Source organism: Cygnus olor, chromosome 2 (assembly GCF_009769625.2).
Source record: "Cygnus olor isolate bCygOlo1 chromosome 2, bCygOlo1.pri.v2, whole genome shotgun sequence".
NCBI lineage: Eukaryota > Metazoa > Chordata > Aves > Anseriformes > Anatidae > Cygnus > Cygnus olor.
This window is the reverse complement of record NC_049170.1, coordinates 28,874,963-28,892,682: the sequence shown is the minus strand read 5'-3', so window position 1 is coordinate 28,892,682 and position 17,720 is coordinate 28,874,963. Positions and strand designations below refer to the sequence as shown.

At 37.8% G+C, this 17,720-nt stretch overlaps 1 protein-coding gene across 1 annotated transcript in view; it reads right to left on the bottom strand.

Moving 5' to 3' along the window:
• The window catches only part of PHF14 (PHD finger protein 14), a 163,155-nt gene extending 147,622 nt beyond the window's left edge, over positions 1–15,533 (bottom strand). Inside the window, 7 exon segments of the mRNA XM_040547426.1 lie at positions 4,699–4,889; positions 4,892–4,936; positions 4,939–5,019; positions 5,022–5,134; positions 5,136–5,334; positions 15,065–15,175; positions 15,404–15,533. Coding sequence (XP_040403360.1) covers positions 4,699–4,889; positions 4,892–4,936; positions 4,939–5,019; positions 5,022–5,134; positions 5,136–5,334; positions 15,065–15,175; position 15,404 — 741 coding nt within the window. The 5' untranslated portion in view covers positions 15,405–15,533.
• Positions 15,534–17,720: the final 2,187 nt, after the last annotated feature.

Below are 17,720 nucleotides of genomic sequence, written 5' to 3'. Positions count from 1 at the left end.
AGATGTGCTATTTGCTCAGTTTTGATTAAAAAAAGGATTTGAAGAATAAAAGTTTCTTATACTTTTTTGTTGTCATCAAAACATTAAAACATTTCATCCACAAAATTAAGAGCTGGGAAAAGGACGGATACAATCTGATCTTGATATACCTAGAGTTCTGTTAGGATCTAAAGGCCAGAGACTGGTCTTATTTTTTTGAATAGAATCATATATTTCACTTTAAACTATGTTCTATAAACAGGAGCATACACAGACCCCTACGAAGCCATTTAAAAAGGAAAAAAAACAAAACTGAACCACCAGGACAAAAAGTGACCTTCCACAGCCTAATATTCAGAAAAGATGTTTCATTTTGTCAAAAATCAACAGATACAAAAATAAACTTCACACAGATGCAATAAAATTTGAAAACAGCTAAGCCTGCCAAGTCTTCATTTATATAAAATATAAATTACTGACTCAGTTGTTTTATTTTGTTATGTGCAGATGTATATGTCTCTAGTCAAATCCTTATGATATAACAACTTATTTTCTTCTGATTTTATACAGGAGTAAGGATTTGCAGAGCAAGTCCATTGCTCTGGTTTGGCAACCTTCAGTGTATACTACACCACTTAAAAAGACAGGGTTTTGACAGGGAATTTCTCTGAGGAAACAGAGCAGTGTTTCACAAGCCAAACAAAGCTGTATGCAAGTTTTCATTCTTTCCCTAAACATCACCTAGGGTTTAATTTTTAGTGTAAGGTACATAGACCGTATCTTCTGCAGTTTCATGACTTCTATACATTTTCTTCTTTTCTATACTAAAATCAACACTGAGCTTCGACTGTCTTCATTGGTGATATGAAGGCATACAGGGAAGTGTGAAACTAGGCACACTGGTGAAGAAAATCACTACAGAATAAAGAAAATCAGTTTCAAAGCAGAGGCTAACAGTTCAGGACTAAATGGCATCAACTTGAGATCTGAGAATATTCCAAAACCACTGTGGTAACTTATATAGGAAAAAAAAAAAAAAAAAAGCTGGAAAGTTCCTTATGAAACATCTTCCTTTCTCCTCTCTCCTCATTTATGACTGAAAATATAGCACCACTACTGTGCTTGCATACCCTAAGCAGATAAAAATTACCATGAATGTTAACTGAGGTATACATTCTTCCTGAAGGATCTTAAATTTACACTGATCTATGTAAATATTATTTTATGATAGTCTCTCAATCTGATACAGTAAGTCTCCAAACAAAATTTTCATGAATCATTGATGATGTCTCTTTGGTCTCTGTACTTTGGGTTTATCTGGGCAGGTATCTGGGGAGTGTAGAGGTATTTTTGCTTGATTTTAAAGAAAGATAAAGCAGTTAAATATCTTCATGACCTAAAGCTGGTCTCAAATAGTTCACCTTAAATAAAAGAGGTGGCTTGTTACAATGTTTTTGACATAGGAAAGCTCAAACACATGCTTCTAGCAGTTAAGAAAAGCTTTTGAATCTCCCACTTTTTTGCTCTAAAAAAAAGTATGGAAAGATGACCTATTAAAAAAAAAAATCACACTCATCTGGAGGTAAAAATGAAAGATTACACCACCATTCATAAGGTCACGCTTGTTTACAGGAAAGCCAGAATGGTAAAGACAAGGTTTTCCCCTACAGAGTTCAGACTTACTGAACATTTCTTCCAAGGTCCTCCTTTTAGGAGGAAACTGTGACATACTTGAAGGCAAGCAAGAAACTTGCACATTTCTTTCAAAAAAAAAATACTGTGGCCCTCCATTCCTCATAATATGCACACCTCACAGACAGGCAACAGTAAAAGGTGCTCCCTAACTTCGGCAGATAACTGTTCAGTAGCACAGGCTTGTTGGAAGCGTCTCACATGCCTACAGAAACCAGCTTTTTCTGACAATACCTTCAACTTAAATTCATATTTGGCTTCACTAACGTAAGTTTAAAAGAAATTTGCAACCTCTGCTGTCATAGAAGCCCAAGGTCTGGTAATTAAAACAAAACAAATTACTTGGAATGGAATTGCACCGTAAAAACAACACATATGCAAACCTGGGCAATAGAAAAGAACCAACCAGTGATGGAAGGGCATCAAATGTAGAGCTAGGGTTAGGATGCACATCCATGATGCTTTACGTTATGTGAAGACATCCAACAGGTCAAACACAGAGCAACTGAGTAACACAGGTTTCTACACAGACCTGTAGAGAGCAATCTGTAAGGCATGCTGCCCTGCCCTGCCCCGCTCCATAGGCTGACCCTACTTGCCTGAAGCACAGGAACCTTGAGGTCGAGGCAGGAACTGCTGCCACCTCCTAAACAGCTCCTGTTGCCTACCCAAGTGAGAGAATGGATTTCGTCTGAATCACTGCATAATCTCCATTTCTGCAGTGGTAACGAAGAAGCGAAAGCAAGTGTTTCAAGCTATATGCCTATCTACTTACAAATTTAATGGGATCTTTACAATAAATAAATTGTTCCTCACTGGAAACAATTAAAAAAAAAAAGAAAAGCATCGTTTCTCTACTAATGATGCTTGATTCTAGAAAAGAAAGCTTGTTTCGTCTGCCTGTGCTTCACACACAGTAGAAAAGCACCTAGTACTTCATTATAGCACAGGTGAAAATACTGTATATCCACACCTCAAAATATTTTTGCAAAATGTAGGAAAATAAAACAAAAATCGCACAAAAAATAAAGGGAATTGGTCAGTAAAAAATGGAAATACACATACTAAGGACATGACTACAATGTTCAGAGTTAATTACCTGAACATTCCTTCATGCAGTAATTATGCATTAAGACATCTGTTTTCTAAGAATTTAGCTTCTGCAGCATAATGAGATTTTGCTAGACTTCTCTGCTACATAGGACTTTTTTTTTTTCCAAACCTTTTATAAAAAAATATAGTAGAGGAACGTGCACTGTTAAAAATACAGTTGAATATTAATCTAAAAATTACAGTCTAGAATCCAGTCTACAGACAGTTACAAGACTTCTTGCTAGAAGGCCTTTTCACAAACAGTGCTCTGCTTTACATGCACAGATAATTTATCAACTACAAAATTATAATTTGAACTTCAAGTTTTCAAATTTTGATTTTTATCTTTTGATTAATGTCCTAAATCCAAGGCAAGAATGAATTCTAAGGGCCATGCATATTAAGAAGCTTCCCAAAAAATGCATCCAGACAGCTCTCTGTTTCTATAAAAGGCCTAATTTTCCAAGTCAATGGAAATTAAGGACATATTCATATATCCTTAAGAATCTATTTTTGTATCTCCATTCTGATATGGGAAACAACGCTGTAAGGAAACTGCCTGTCTCAGAACGATGATCTGAAGTTCTTGTCATTGGTATCCGTAAAGCACGATCAGCTCCTGAGCTAGGATATGAAAGATTTTTCCTCCTGCTAAAACCAGCTGTGAAGATGAAACCATTTCACAGGCCAAGTTAGCTGTTAACAATAGGGAAACATTTAGCTTCTGCAGACTGCAAATGACAAATTAAGTGAAAATAGATACATAAATAAATAAAAAGTACTTCATACACAACAAAGTGGCATCTAAAATACATAATAAGCCAAATTTGCAAACAACCCCATCCATACTAATTTAAAAACAGCAGATGCCTATACACAATGTAAAAAACACCTAGAATTATGGATTTTTTAAATCAATTATTATTAGTAATTAAAATTGCACAGCTTGCTTGCAATCATATAAATAAAAATTATTTATAACAAGGTATCTGGAACAGACACCACTCATTCTTCAAAATATTCTGTTTAGTTCTCATTAAAATAAAGATGAAATAAAACAGGCAGAACTTTAAATAGTGTCATATCACTGTCATTTATCAAATGTTTCATTAACACTGCAATTATTTTCTGAAAATGAGATGTTGATTTTACAGTAATTCTTTTTACTTTGTTCAGGATTTTGCTATTGTAGGACATGAAGTCAACTGTCCTGACAACCTAATATCTTAATTTTTCCATAAGCACAACCTCTAAGGCAACTGTAATTGTGCATGGAAAAAAAAAAAGTGTCATTATTAGACACAACATATAATTTTCAGATTCTGCAGTTAGAAGATATGTAATAATAATAGTCCCCAAATGCTTCTTAGCACTGTAAGAATTTACTTCACCTGTGTGCATTATAAACAAAACCAACATAGATTATCGTGATGATTATCCTATTTGATTTTAAATCCAACTGTGCATATTTCTTTGGTTAGAATTCTTCTATCAGTGAACTTAGCACTCAGTCTTTGACATCAGTCACAAAGGGCGGCTAGGATAAAAAAATAACCTATTATCTAGCTATTCTAAGAACATGTGAGAGATGCTTTTAACTTTTATAACATTACAGATGTGGAACATTTAGGCTAACTATCTCACTAATATATGTTGATTTGCACACCAGACCTCCTATATACTTTAGAAGTAGCCCACCCCTCCCCAAAGCCAAGAGAAGTCTGTCTATTGACTTTAGAGGCAATAGATTGGCCAAATGGTCCAAGGAAGCTTATTAATAAGCAAGTGAGTGCCTATTTAGCACAGTTTTGCTGCTTCGTTTATTCTGTTAAACACAATTCAAACCAATCAATTCAACTTTTCAAACTAAAAGAATAGCACTGTGGAGTAGTTTCCATTTCTCAACAGATTATTATAGAAAGTTGGTTTCACTACCTCATTACTCTTGCTTTGTGAAAGAGCCAGGCTATCATTTGTCAGTTCCTCATCATCTGCATTATTTCTGTTAAGAACTTTACTCTTCTTCTTGGATCCTCCATCACTAGCTGCTGCTGTTATCTTCTTCATTACTTCCTCATCGTTGTCATCCTCATCACTCCCACTCCCGTCATCTTCATCATCCTCATATCTCCATCGCTCCCTTCTTTTCGCAATGAATTTTTTCCTTTTTTTTCTCAGGAGTAGGCCGCCAGTCATTGTCATCTTCACTGTCATAATCGTCCATATCATTTAGTTCTTCCATTGATACAAAATCCGTAAAGGCCGGTTCCTGCGCAAATTCCATTTTTTGGGTTCACTTGTTTGCTCATCAGCGACAGCATCAGGTTCAGCTGCTTTCTCTTTTTCTTTCTTCTTTTTTGGCTTTTCTTCATTTCTTCTCTTTCTTTTCAGTTTTAATTACCTCTTTGTCTGCTGTCGGCACCTCTTCTTCAGTGGAGCTCTTTGGCTGTTGCTCTTCTACTTTCTCTTCTGCCGGTTCCTCCTCCAAGATATTTTCTTCTGATTCAGTACAGGAACCTTCTCCACTGTCCTTTGACGCATCTTCACTCCCATGACCACTTCCTTCAGAATCTGTTGAGCATATGAAAATTTAAAAAATGTTCCGACACAAATGTACCCCAAAAATAAAATGTGCTGAAGTTGTTAAACAAAAAATGATGCATATTCCTCCCTCATAAGGTAGTCCACCTATTTTTTCAGTTGGAGTCCAAATACTGCTATTTCAAGCGGCATGTTGAGAATCTGTTAAACATAAGTGCATTTTAAGATGGAAAAAAAAGATGGTAGAATTTATTAAATGAACATTTAATGTTCCTTTGAACTGCAGCTCATACTAACAATAAGTAGCAGCACAGAATAATTTCCATATGAAGTCACATCTCAATGAAAGAACATTCCATTTTTAATTTTTGAGGTGTTTCCTAAATCTTAAAATATTTGAAATAGCTATCCAATAGGAGAGACTTAAAATGAAAAAAATGAAGGAGTTTATATAACAACTACTACTTAATAATGTGGATAATCCTATACCTTCATTTCTGGTACAGGTTTATTTTCTGGTTTGGGGAATTCTTTCAATTTCAAATGTTATTTCACTTATTAATCCCACATAAACTATGACTCATTCAGCACTGAAGCTGCACAACAATGCTTAAATTCTAACCTTATACAATTCAGATGATATTGTTCTGTGTTCAATCACTATCTCCATTAATTAATACCGGCCAATCTGTGCAACAGAAAGGAAGAGGATTCATATGCATAACCCACAAAAATAAGGCACCCATCTGTACTGTAAAGAACAGTTGAAAATTCTGGAAAGGATGCCAAGTCTTAAACTTTTTAATTTTATCAAGATCATCCATCTTCATCTTATATGCCACTACTACTTTTCATTTACAGCATTAGTTACAGCATTACACAAAGAAAAACTCGAGAAGATTTTTAAAAAAATTAAGGTATAAAGTTGCTTGATCCAGTGGATCAAATGGGCAAATGGCTACAGCTTTCCGTTTAAATTTCCAGAGCTATCATCAACTTCCTGAGGTACTGTCAGATGTTATTAAATAGATGCAGAGAAGAAACATGTTGGTACTCAAAAATTTTTAAAAAGTCCTTATTTACTTTACTTACCCCCCCACACACACAAAGTAACACTGAGTATCACCTTACCAAGAGAGAATTTCTGTGCACATCCATCTCTTTATAAAGCCAAATAAAGAAACGGTGGGGACAACGCACTTTCTAAGTTAATTTTGAAAACATGCTGCACACTTCACACGTGCCATTTATTTCCACCCCACAGTACTCTTGTCCACAACTGAGCAGTAACTCAGTTGTTACATAGATACATTGGTTAATTTGGGGTTTTATGTGTATACCTGTATGTAGAAGTGTTAAGTATATGATGAAGTTATATAATTATCAACAGCAACAACAGAAAATACATCACTTCTGCTACTACTGCTGCTCAGAATATTATTGTTATCAGGTGAATGATAGTCCCCTTGCAAGTTGCTAAAACAATTTTCCTATAAATGTTTTACCTTTTTGAGAGCCAGGAAAAAAAATTGAATGCAGTAACAGAAATTATTGTAGCCTTTTGCCTCAAGACTAATTCAGTGATCCCCCTGCACCTGCAAGCCCTAAGGGCAGTAATGAAAGCACAAGCATAATTAACATAAGTTTCAAAACAGTAGACACTCTTTAGGCGTACCTAAGAACTAAAACCAGTATTAACCAGATAAGCAATCTAATATATGATTTTTATATTACAATAGCTTTCTTTGGATCAGTAAAGTGTTCATAAGACTTAACAATACAAGTATGTCAAAGTTAGACTTACTCCAGACATTTGATAAATGCTAAATGGAAGTTTGATGGCAAAATTTATTTTCGTATCTCATTTCACAGTATCTACTTCCAATGTGCCAATACTTACCTCACTGTAAGATCGTATAGAGCTTTGTCATGTTAAATTAATTTCACCAGATTTTTATACTACCTTATTTCATATATATACAAAATATTACACATCACATACTTACATATACTCCCCTGGTATAGTTCCAAGACAAATAATATAAGATTTTTGGATGCTTTACTTGTGCAGTTGCATTTCTAAATATGCTTGGATTTCTTGTGAATTTAAGCTTCTACTTCATTTTGGGCAGAATCTCGGTCTGGGGATCATTTCCTTTCAAAGAGCACACCAAACTATTTACATGATTTTTTTACATCAACACTACAGCACTAAGAACACTCTCTAGCTGCCGTATGCCATGCAAACAATATAAAACAGAGAACAAATAACCCTGGTTCCATTCACTTCTCACCCTCAATTTCTCTTTGCCCTTGCCTGCACATTATGGTTTGTATTTTTCTATCTGTAAGCATGTACATACCAGAGATACCTATACTACGGGATATCCCTCTTCCATTTGAATGCATCCACTGTGATAGGTACTTCTCTAGAAAGAGCTGTTCTGCGATAACAGCTATTTTTGCAGCAGTTCTTCTGTCAGATGCACTTTCAGTTAGGAAGAAGCTGTAGTATACAATTTTCTCCTTGAAAGAAATTCTTAAAGAACGGCTCTTTCAAATTGGCAACCATATCATGTCCCTATGGGACAGAAGTCAAGCTATTCTCAGTGAAAGATGGGGCCAGATACACTGTCAAACAATGAAGAATATAGAGTTCCACTGAGAACAAAAATGAGAGATAGCAGTTGGGAGAGAGGCGTCATTTACTTCTGTACAACTTGCAGCTGCTGCTGAGCACAGCAGCAGTGGCAGTCATATCCAGAAGGGGTAACTCTGTGACGAATTCTCCTGTACACAACATTTTGCTCCAGAATTAACGTTAGGAAAAGTATGATGAATGTAAACAAACGTGACACTAAACACCACTCAGCTGCTTTCAAACACATACTAAGCCCAAGACTGAGGAAAGATACTACATTACTGAAATCACTACAGCAGTTTAAAAAAAAAATCCGTCAGGGTTTTTGTAGGGCCATTTAAAAAGCAACTAAACACTGTATCCTACGATTTTTTAACATTTTAAGAAAATTCATGTATATGGAGTTTAAGGGCTAAACTACAGCAGCACATGACTACTCACAGAAGACTGATTCTTCAATGCAGTATTTAGTTTAACAAGCAGCTCTGTAAAAAGCCGTTTTATCGATCATTTAAGTGAAGTTTGAAGGATAAGCTAGTTGCAAGACATCAATCACAGACTCAGTTTTGGTCTTGCCTCTTACACTGGCAAAGACTAACCAATTCCAGATAGCAGAAGAGAAGCAGCTGGCACTATGTGGAGGTATGGCAGGATGCTTCAAAGTACCCTCTTTTGGGGGGCAGTAACAACAACAAATATTGGCTACAGGAGAGGTTAATTCTTTGGGAGGTGAAAGCAGCTCCATTACCATCACCCTGTTCAGCAGCCCCTTAGCCTCTTTCTCCCAGTCAGAAGGCAGACAGCAAATCTTTTACCTGATTATGTGAAATTCCCTGTTTATCTCTGCTAGAAGCCCATGTTACACATCACACAAACCTCCCTCACCCATGTTGCTTGCATCCTGACAGACAGGAAAAGTGCTGGATAAACTGCCTGGCCACAACAGCCTCTGCCCATAAACTTTCTTTCTTAGAAGTACAGCTCCAAACTCACAGAATCTCCTTTGCACATGGGTAAGAGAAGCCGTATTTCCAATGTATCTGAACTAGAAATTGCAATTAATTTTAAATACCTTAAGGAAATGTTCAAACCAACTAGAAAGCTCTGATTTTAATAACTAGATGTTAAAAAAAAAAAAGGCAAGGAAACTTAGATGATACATGAAAAATATGAATTTTTAAATTGCCAAAGGCAATGTTATGTAAGTGGCAAATTTCTGATCACATTTGTCTATTAGACTAAAGCATCAAGCTCCACCATGCTAAGACTGATTAGCACACAGCTGCATTGAAAGCAAGAATGGAAATGGCTTAATGCTTCTCTTTGAACATAACTTCAAATAAGAGAACCTAAAGTCAGTTAGGTTTATGACACTGGCTTTCCGTACTATTTTGCAGAGCGAGATGATATGGTTACTGAAGTATTTAAACCTTGGTAGGCTACTGGCAATTCAATATTGTAATGCTGGCAATTAAAAAATCAGAACTGTTTGAAGGAACATAGTTATCATACGAATAAAATCAAAACTGATTAAGGTATTTCTGTTCCGAGGAGAGAATTTCATTTCTAAAACAAGACTTGAGAAAAAAAAAAAAAATCGTACTAAAGACAAAGACTGGGCAGGCCAGGAAATGAAACTGATTACTCTTGTTTCAGAAAACAAGTATTCACCTTAATAGAAGAAAAATGACGGAAGAGGAACAAAAATGAAAGTTATTTAGTAAGCAGTTTCCTTATTTCTACTCCTCAATTACATCACACTTCAGCAGACATCTACTCAAATTTTAAAAGTGCTCAAAACTGTAAGTTCTCAAATTTGCATTGAGTCAGTTAGAATTGCCTCAATTTACAATTACATGTAACATGGGTGGAATGGGTTACCCTACCTCCTGAACTCAATTGACATTTCCCAGTTTCAGAGCCTTCAACTGTTTTTAATGTTATCAAACTTCACTCATTTGGGATGAAGTATTATATGTCCCATGCCTTCCCTCAGCAAACTCGCAGTCCTAAGTAATCCACACAATTGGATTCCAGTACAACTTATTGTATAGTGAGCTTGAACATGTATTTTTCCCAGAAACGCCCATGAGCTTTGTGTCTTTTAAGAGGGATGTGACAGGTAGGAGACTAAATCTCTGAGCTACTGTAACAAGTCTCTGCTCAAGAGACACTTGAAACACCCCATCCTCACTGAGCAGAGGTGGCTGGATTGCTAGCAGACCATCCCACCAAGTTGGAATTAATAAAGCTCAGAATGTTCTCCATGCAACATAAAAATGCACAAGAGATGGACACACGCATGCACAAAAAGGGGAGATGCAAGACAGCAAAGCAGAAATAGTGTAGCTTAGTAGAAGACCATAAGTCCAAAAGTATGCATCCTGTCTCAACACAGACTGAACAAGCAGAACACCACTGAACCGGTAAGCAATGGCTCTCTAAGGGACAGGCTGTAAAGACAGGACACAAAATATCACAGCGGGGGAAAACACAGAAAAACAATGTTATCCAATCATAAAACCCATCCAGCCCAGGCACTGAAAGGAAACCCTGGATGGCTGTTAAATTACTCCTCTGCTGTCAGGAAACATATGGAAGAACAGAAATCTCAGCATTTCCAAAGGGAATGCAAGTTCAAAATGCCAGTCAGTCACCCCAAAGCACCTTCAAGTGGTAGACACCCGTACGGTAACAGATCTCACTCAGGATGAAGATAACCCAAAAGAACATAATGCCCATATTTTTCACCTCCTCAGAGGTGAAAAAGCCATTGGCAATTCCATTCAGAACCATGCGCTAAGGTTGCAAAGTCAAGTCTTCAAAAGACTTTTATTATTAAGTAAATTATCAAGTAATTCCACAATGATTAGCACAGCAATATTTCCTCTTACCTTCACTGTCTAGTGAAACATCCCACAAGTTCATTCTCAAAAAAAAAAACTATTATCAATATTTCACTAGTGTTTATCACTATTGCCTTTTGGTGCTCTGCAAGCGTGTCTTTACATCAGAATATCCTTTACAGGAAAGCAGCAGTGGAATTTTTATTGCACTAATAGGAAACGAATTACAGAAAGATATTTGCAACTTATTTCCACATCAAGTCATTGCTTTTTCAAAATACCTAGTGTATGCATTTATATAGATTGTTTCATGCTTTAAACAGAGCTCCTACTGGCCTCAATTACAGTAACAGTACGTGGTATTTGTGCAGGTCAGGTTCCATGCTCAACATTAAAAAAAAGATATTTAAAAAGTGCCTCCAAAATTTAGGTCTAGGAGATGTGTAGCAGAAATAGTGACAGAATTCAGCTCTTGGAGGCAGAATTTAACTATACTCCTCTTAGCTATGCTAAGAAAGAGGCTCAGCCCTTACATTCATGCATCATTCTTGATCAGAGACCAAGATAACTAAAGTTTCTCTGAAAACTAAGTTTCTCTGCATCATTTCACTTTTAGTGTATGAGCTGCCTGAAGTGACTGATTTCAGTGATGAAAGAAGGGGGAAATCCCTGCTTTAGAATCCTATTGGGAATTACCCTACAAATATACACTGGTTTCTGACATCACTGCTGAACTTGTTAAAAAAAAAAATAAAAAAAATCACAAAGGATGTTCTAGTTAATTCAAAAGCAAAACTGCAAATAACTAGTCTTTATTGTGAATCATATTATTAAAAAACTTCAGTTGAGTACATTAGAGCACCATCATTTCAAGTCACACAGCGGTATTCTCTGACTCCAATTGGACGTTGTTTTTCATTGATCTCACTTTAAGACTACATACAGCACTCCTATTAAGAAACAAAATTGTGAAGATGTTTGTAAGTAAAGAAAATATACAGCACCTTAAAATAATGACACTACTACTTTACTGCGTAGAAACAGTGACAGAGAAGTTGTAAGAATTACTTAATTCAGTAATGCAAAGCCAACAGAACTGAAAACTATTTTCATTAAGTAAATTTACAATAATATAACTGTTCTAAAATCGGTTCCCTTAAACAGATGTTACAATTTTTCTTTAGAGTAGAAAAGTCAATAATTACCTGTTGGCATAACCTAAACCCAAAAGAAAATAAATTAACTACACTGTAAGTAAAGGGCATATCCCCTTCAGAAAGTTTTGTGGTGAAAATGGATGTTGGGTGATTAGAAATATTTTCTGTAATGAAAGAAAACTTTATGAAGGCATCAGGACTCTGAATACAGAAATTCAGAAATGATGATTCCTTCCTGTACTAAGCAGCAATCAAAATCGGTGTTCTCAAATCCTTATGGCATCACATATTCCCAGAAATATGAAAGAACAATGAACACACATAAAAGTTTAAATATTCAGGATTTAGTCCTCCTAGACTTGCACATTATCATCTGCTACCACATATCACTTAACATCCTAAAGCTCATACATATGGATGCAACATAATCAGCAGGGAGTAAATAACTTCAGAACTATTTAATTCAGTATTTAAATAGTCTTTGAACCTGTAGCTGTCAAATTTGCTGGGTTTGTTTGTTGTTTTTTTTTTTTTAATTTAAAAATTGCTACATATATCTGCATTTGTGAACCAAATAAAGATACACTGCAGAGCTGTGGAATTACCATACTTACAGAATCTTTCCGAGTCATGAGTAGACTTTATAGTCATTTTCAATGTAGAAAGACTTTCTTCTTTCTGTCACAGTTGTTTGTTGTTTTATTTATTTCCCTTAATAAACAAACTGTGCAATGAAATTCTGAATTCAAATAAATACTAAATATTGTACATATACCGACCCTGATTTGCAACAGGCTGTACAACAAGAGATCTCTACAGTCACTGAAAGAAGAAAACCTGACTGTAATGGAGAATTGCACATTATTCTTTGAAGGCTAAATTCCCCAGTGAGCAAAAGGAAAATCTGTTTTCTATCAGCAACAATTCAGAATTTGTCAAGTAGGGCTGTTTGCATGTGTACACGCAAATTTTTTTTTTAAACATACATACATATTTTAAAGTGATTGATTTTATTTTTCATATAAAGGGACTTGTATTTATATATATGCAAATACATATATACATAAATATGCATATATATAAATGCCTTTATTTCAGTACTTCTACTATCCAAATCTGAATGGATTAAGTACAACCAAATTTAAGTTTTTGTTATACGAACTCCATTTAAAATCAGCACAGACATCTTATTTCAAACATACTGCAGCTATCCAAATAAATTGTATGACACAAAAGAACAACTTTTCAGTTTAAGAGGTTATATATTTAATAACTTCATATTAATACCTTCTCCAAACCCTCACAACTTTTTCCTTTCACACTGAAAACCTTTGAATAAAGTGTAAAATATCACACTCTGCTGTTTCAAAAATCTTTTCACTTAATCTTACATTTTATTAAACAGACCATTAATTTTTCCTACAAGTGATAGATCTATGTTCTGAAATGTCAAAACAAAGCTGTGTGAGATATAAAACCACAAAAGAATAACCAGAAAAAAAAACGATTTCTAATTAAAACATGGGTTTTTCTCATTATACAGTTGTTTCCATGAAGTGTTGTGTTATAAAGAGAACTCCCATTCAACTTCCTCAAAATGCAACTGAAGTTGAAACACTCCCAAGGCTAGACACCATTCCCCACGTGTACGTATACATCCTAAAAGTCAAAGAGGTTATCAACCACAAAAGTGTCCTCCGCATCCAGACAAAGTTCAGTCAGGAAGCTTTATTCATTACTTTTAGATAATGAATGATTGTCTTTAATCAAGTAACATCTTGTTGTGGATTACATGTTCATGTCCCATACTCCATTTCCAACTCTCCTTTCCCCTTCCAAAACATGGAGGTTTTCTTTAGTAAATAAAGGCCATTTCTTTCTATGGCAACTCTTCATTACAGTGTAACTACTTAAAGAATAAGAAAAAAATAATACCTAAAGCAAAATAAAAAAGTAAATTAACCCCCAAAACTTTACATGGAATTGTTAAGACAACATCTTTCCCTTAAGCCTCTGCAGCCTGCTTCTGCCAAACCAACCAAGGAGACTATGTCTAAGCTGGGGGGGTGGGGGGGAATGCATTAGACTATACCTTAAAACTGGTACGGGTGAAATGATCATTACGCTTTTCTTAAGTTCATTAATAAGGAAGACCTTGCCAGATGACAAAAAGTCTTTACATGGAGATGGGGAACATCTTTGAAAGAAACATTCACATGAAAACATAAATCAGTGTCTCCAGTACAGAAATAAAAAAGTGAAGGTATTTAACAAGCTGTCATAATGCTGACTTACGTCTTATATATACTACGTTTCTTTGCTCATTTCCCTGAGCACATGCCAAAAAACATCCAGTGTAGAACTTATTCACAAGCATGGTCCTGCTCCTTCCCCCCTCATTCCCCCCCGCCAACATACCTGAATTTATTCATTTCATTTTGGCATCTTTTTTATATTTTCAGTTTCTGTGGGAGTTCACTGCAGATATAGGAATCTGCGCACACAGAAAAGACTGCAGAACAAAAACACTCAGAGGCAAGCACTTCCTTCTGGTATGAAATGTTTCTGCACAGCTATCAGAGCAGACACCCTAAGTTTGTCTATCATAATAAAAACCTGAACAGATCATTATTCTGCTTAAGATGCTCACTTGCTGAGTGGAGTTAACCTTGAGAAATTAGGCGGGTTCTTCAGTCCGGAAGAAATTATTATCCAGGCTAAATCAAAGCAAAAAGGCCTTAGGGCAGTTACTCCAATGCTAAAAGAAGTGAACGGCTTAAAGTTATCTTTAGGTTGAAGAAATGAAAAGCAATACACTTCGCTAAGACAGTCAACACAGAAGATACTCGAATGCTTCTGCCAAAACTTGTTTGTTAATTGAGTTTTCTGTTGAGAAAAAACTATTTGCAACTAAAGTAATGTATGGATGCCTCGTTTAATCAGTTGTTTCATATCTGCAGCGTATAAATTTCCAGTTATCCACCCGAATCAGTTCAAGCGGCTCCAAGCCCCAACACTTCCCTAACCCCCTCCCATCTCCCGTATGATGTTAAATGAGCAACCGCACACCAAAACCCAGAAAATTCTGAAGTAAGCAGACGAGCAAACTTATTTACCTGAAGCATCTCCAACTTTAAAGTCACTGTCATCAGAGCTATCATAATCTAAAGCCTCCAGCAGCGAAGCCGCCAAAGGCTTCACCTGCCTCCTCTTCGAGCTGCGGTCCACTGCGGGGAAAAAAGCAGAGTGTTGCTGTTAGCTGGCACAACCACACGGCACCGGGCTTACACGGGAGGAGCCGGGGGCAGCCCCCCACACCACACCACTGGCAGCCGAGGGCGACCACCGGCCCCCCGCCCGCTCGGCTGCCGGCACCAGGCGCCCAGGGGAGGTCTCCGGCCCCGCGGCCCGGCACTCCCGGGAAGGGGCGGCCACAGCCGCCGGGCCCCACTTACTGAAGGCGGCGCCGCTGCCTCGGCCCTTCGGGCGCGGAGCCGCCGAGCCCGGCCCGGCCGCAGACAATGGCCCGGCGCCGACCCGGATGCGCACCCGCGCCCGCCCGCCCGCCTCTCTGCCTGCCGCCGGCACGGCGCATGCGCGGCCTCACCGCGTCTGCGCGCAGCGAGGTGAAGCCGAGAGGGGCGGTGGTGCCCGCAGTCTGCCCGGCGGCTGCCAGAGCCTCTGGGGGGTACGGGGAGACCCCCCCAGTCAGGGCGTGATGCTGGGCGCCATGTTGTCATGGGCCTTCCCTTTCAGAACCTCATGGAGGGGGAAAAGAAGCTCAAAAAATAAACATAACTCCCCCCAAAACACCGTGCTCGGTTCCCTCGTGTGGAGATGAGGCATTGTAAGGCTGCTTTTGTTAAAGACCTGTGCTCAGAGCTGGGTTCCCTCTGGGCTGGGTGCGCACCTTGCGTTCCCACCCTCATTCCTGCACTCCTGACAACTGAAATAAGGTTTGTAAAGTGCACAGCCCAAGCTGAGAGCCTGTGCTGCATCCACAACGGCTCTGCCCGCATCCGCATCCACCACCGATGTTTCTCCAGGCCAAAAGTCTTCTTGCTATTACAAATAAATACATGCATAGTACGTTATGGGTCTATTAGTCTTTTTTATTGAAATACAGCATCGTGATGACTGGTTTGTCCATGATATAGTTTTCTGCTTTCAGAAATTTGAAATACTTTAAATAATTTTTTTTCTGATTTTGAGTACATTGGAAGGACAAAAAATTCCAAAGGAAAATGTTTTTTCTGTGTTCTTTCTGTAACTGAGTTTCCTACTTTTTTTAAACACATTACCACATCATTACTTGATGAGCTCACACCTGTTCCCTCCACCGGTTCTTTGGCTACATAGCCTGACTGCACCATGAACACCTTTCCTGTTCCTGTTCTGCCAGCCCTAACCAAATAAACTATCTACCCATGCAGTCTAGTGTTCCCTGCTTCCCTGTTAGGAGTCGCATATGTCTTAGATTTTCACTCCCAGAGTGTTTTTTTTTGTGTGTGTGTGTGTGTGTTTGTTTGTTTTCCTTTAACCGGCATCCCTATCCTACTTTCTCTTCACACACAATTTCAGTCTTAATATGACACATAGGGGGGCTCAGCTCCCTTCATTCACTCTCTGCAACTCCATGCTCACACACGCAGCAGCAAGTTCTGCACAATCCCCTACTTGCCAAGGTGACAAGCCCCTCCCTGATCCTGTCACGTACATGGTAACTGGTGGGACAATTCAGAAGGATCGCAGGTGGAGGAATTTTAGATTCTTTTACACGCAAAAGTAGAATTAGATGATTGACCTGATTGATCAGTTAAAGTCAAAGCTGAGTGTGAGCAGCTGCCAAAGGGAAAATGGGAAGCGGTCAGTCCAAAATTTCCCCTTCCTCCCCCCTTGGATGCATCCTTAAAAATTGGTCTAAATTTAGTGGTGACTTTATGACAAAGGGTAAAATGAGGCAATATTGTAATCAGGTGTGGCCTCAATATAAACTGAACAAGGGGAAAAATGGCTAAAAAATGGATCTTTGAATTATAATACCATATGGCAATTGATATTATTTTGCCAGCAGGAAAAAAAATGGGATGAGTTGATGTATGTTAAAGCTTTTATGTCATTCTATCGGGATCTGAAAAGTCAGGCTGAGTGCATATTGTGGGAAGATACTATGCTATGCGCCAAAAAGAAAGGAGGGAAAGGGAACAGTAAACCCCCTAAAATTTATCCAGATCTAGAACAAAAAGAGGTTCAGTTATTGGTACCCTTGGCACCACCGCCGTATAATCCAGGGGAGAACTCAAATGTTTCTCCTGCTTCCAAAGCTTCTGCAGGGACATCAGAGGCCTCTCCTGAGGCACGGATTTCTGAGGCTCCTGTGAGGACACCAGAGGCCTCTCCTGAGGCCCAGGGTGATTCCAATTTTAGCCCCATAGCACATCACACACAACAGAAGATGAGGCATGTTATCCAGGCTCCACTAATTCAGGTGGTGGGACCACAGGGAAAACCTGTTTTTGTTCACGTTCCGTTTACAACATCAGATTTGTTAAATTGGAAACAATCCATTGGATCTTACAGGGATAATCCAGCAGCAGTGAACCAGTTGTTAAAGACTATTATGATTACTCGTAACCCCAACTGGGGGGATATGCAAGCTTTATTAAACATCTTTTTTACTGCAGAGGAAAAAATGGTTTTAGAAAAAGCTCAGGAAGAGATGAGGCAAAGGCACCCACGAGGAGAGGCAGTAGAATTAGTACCAATTAAGAA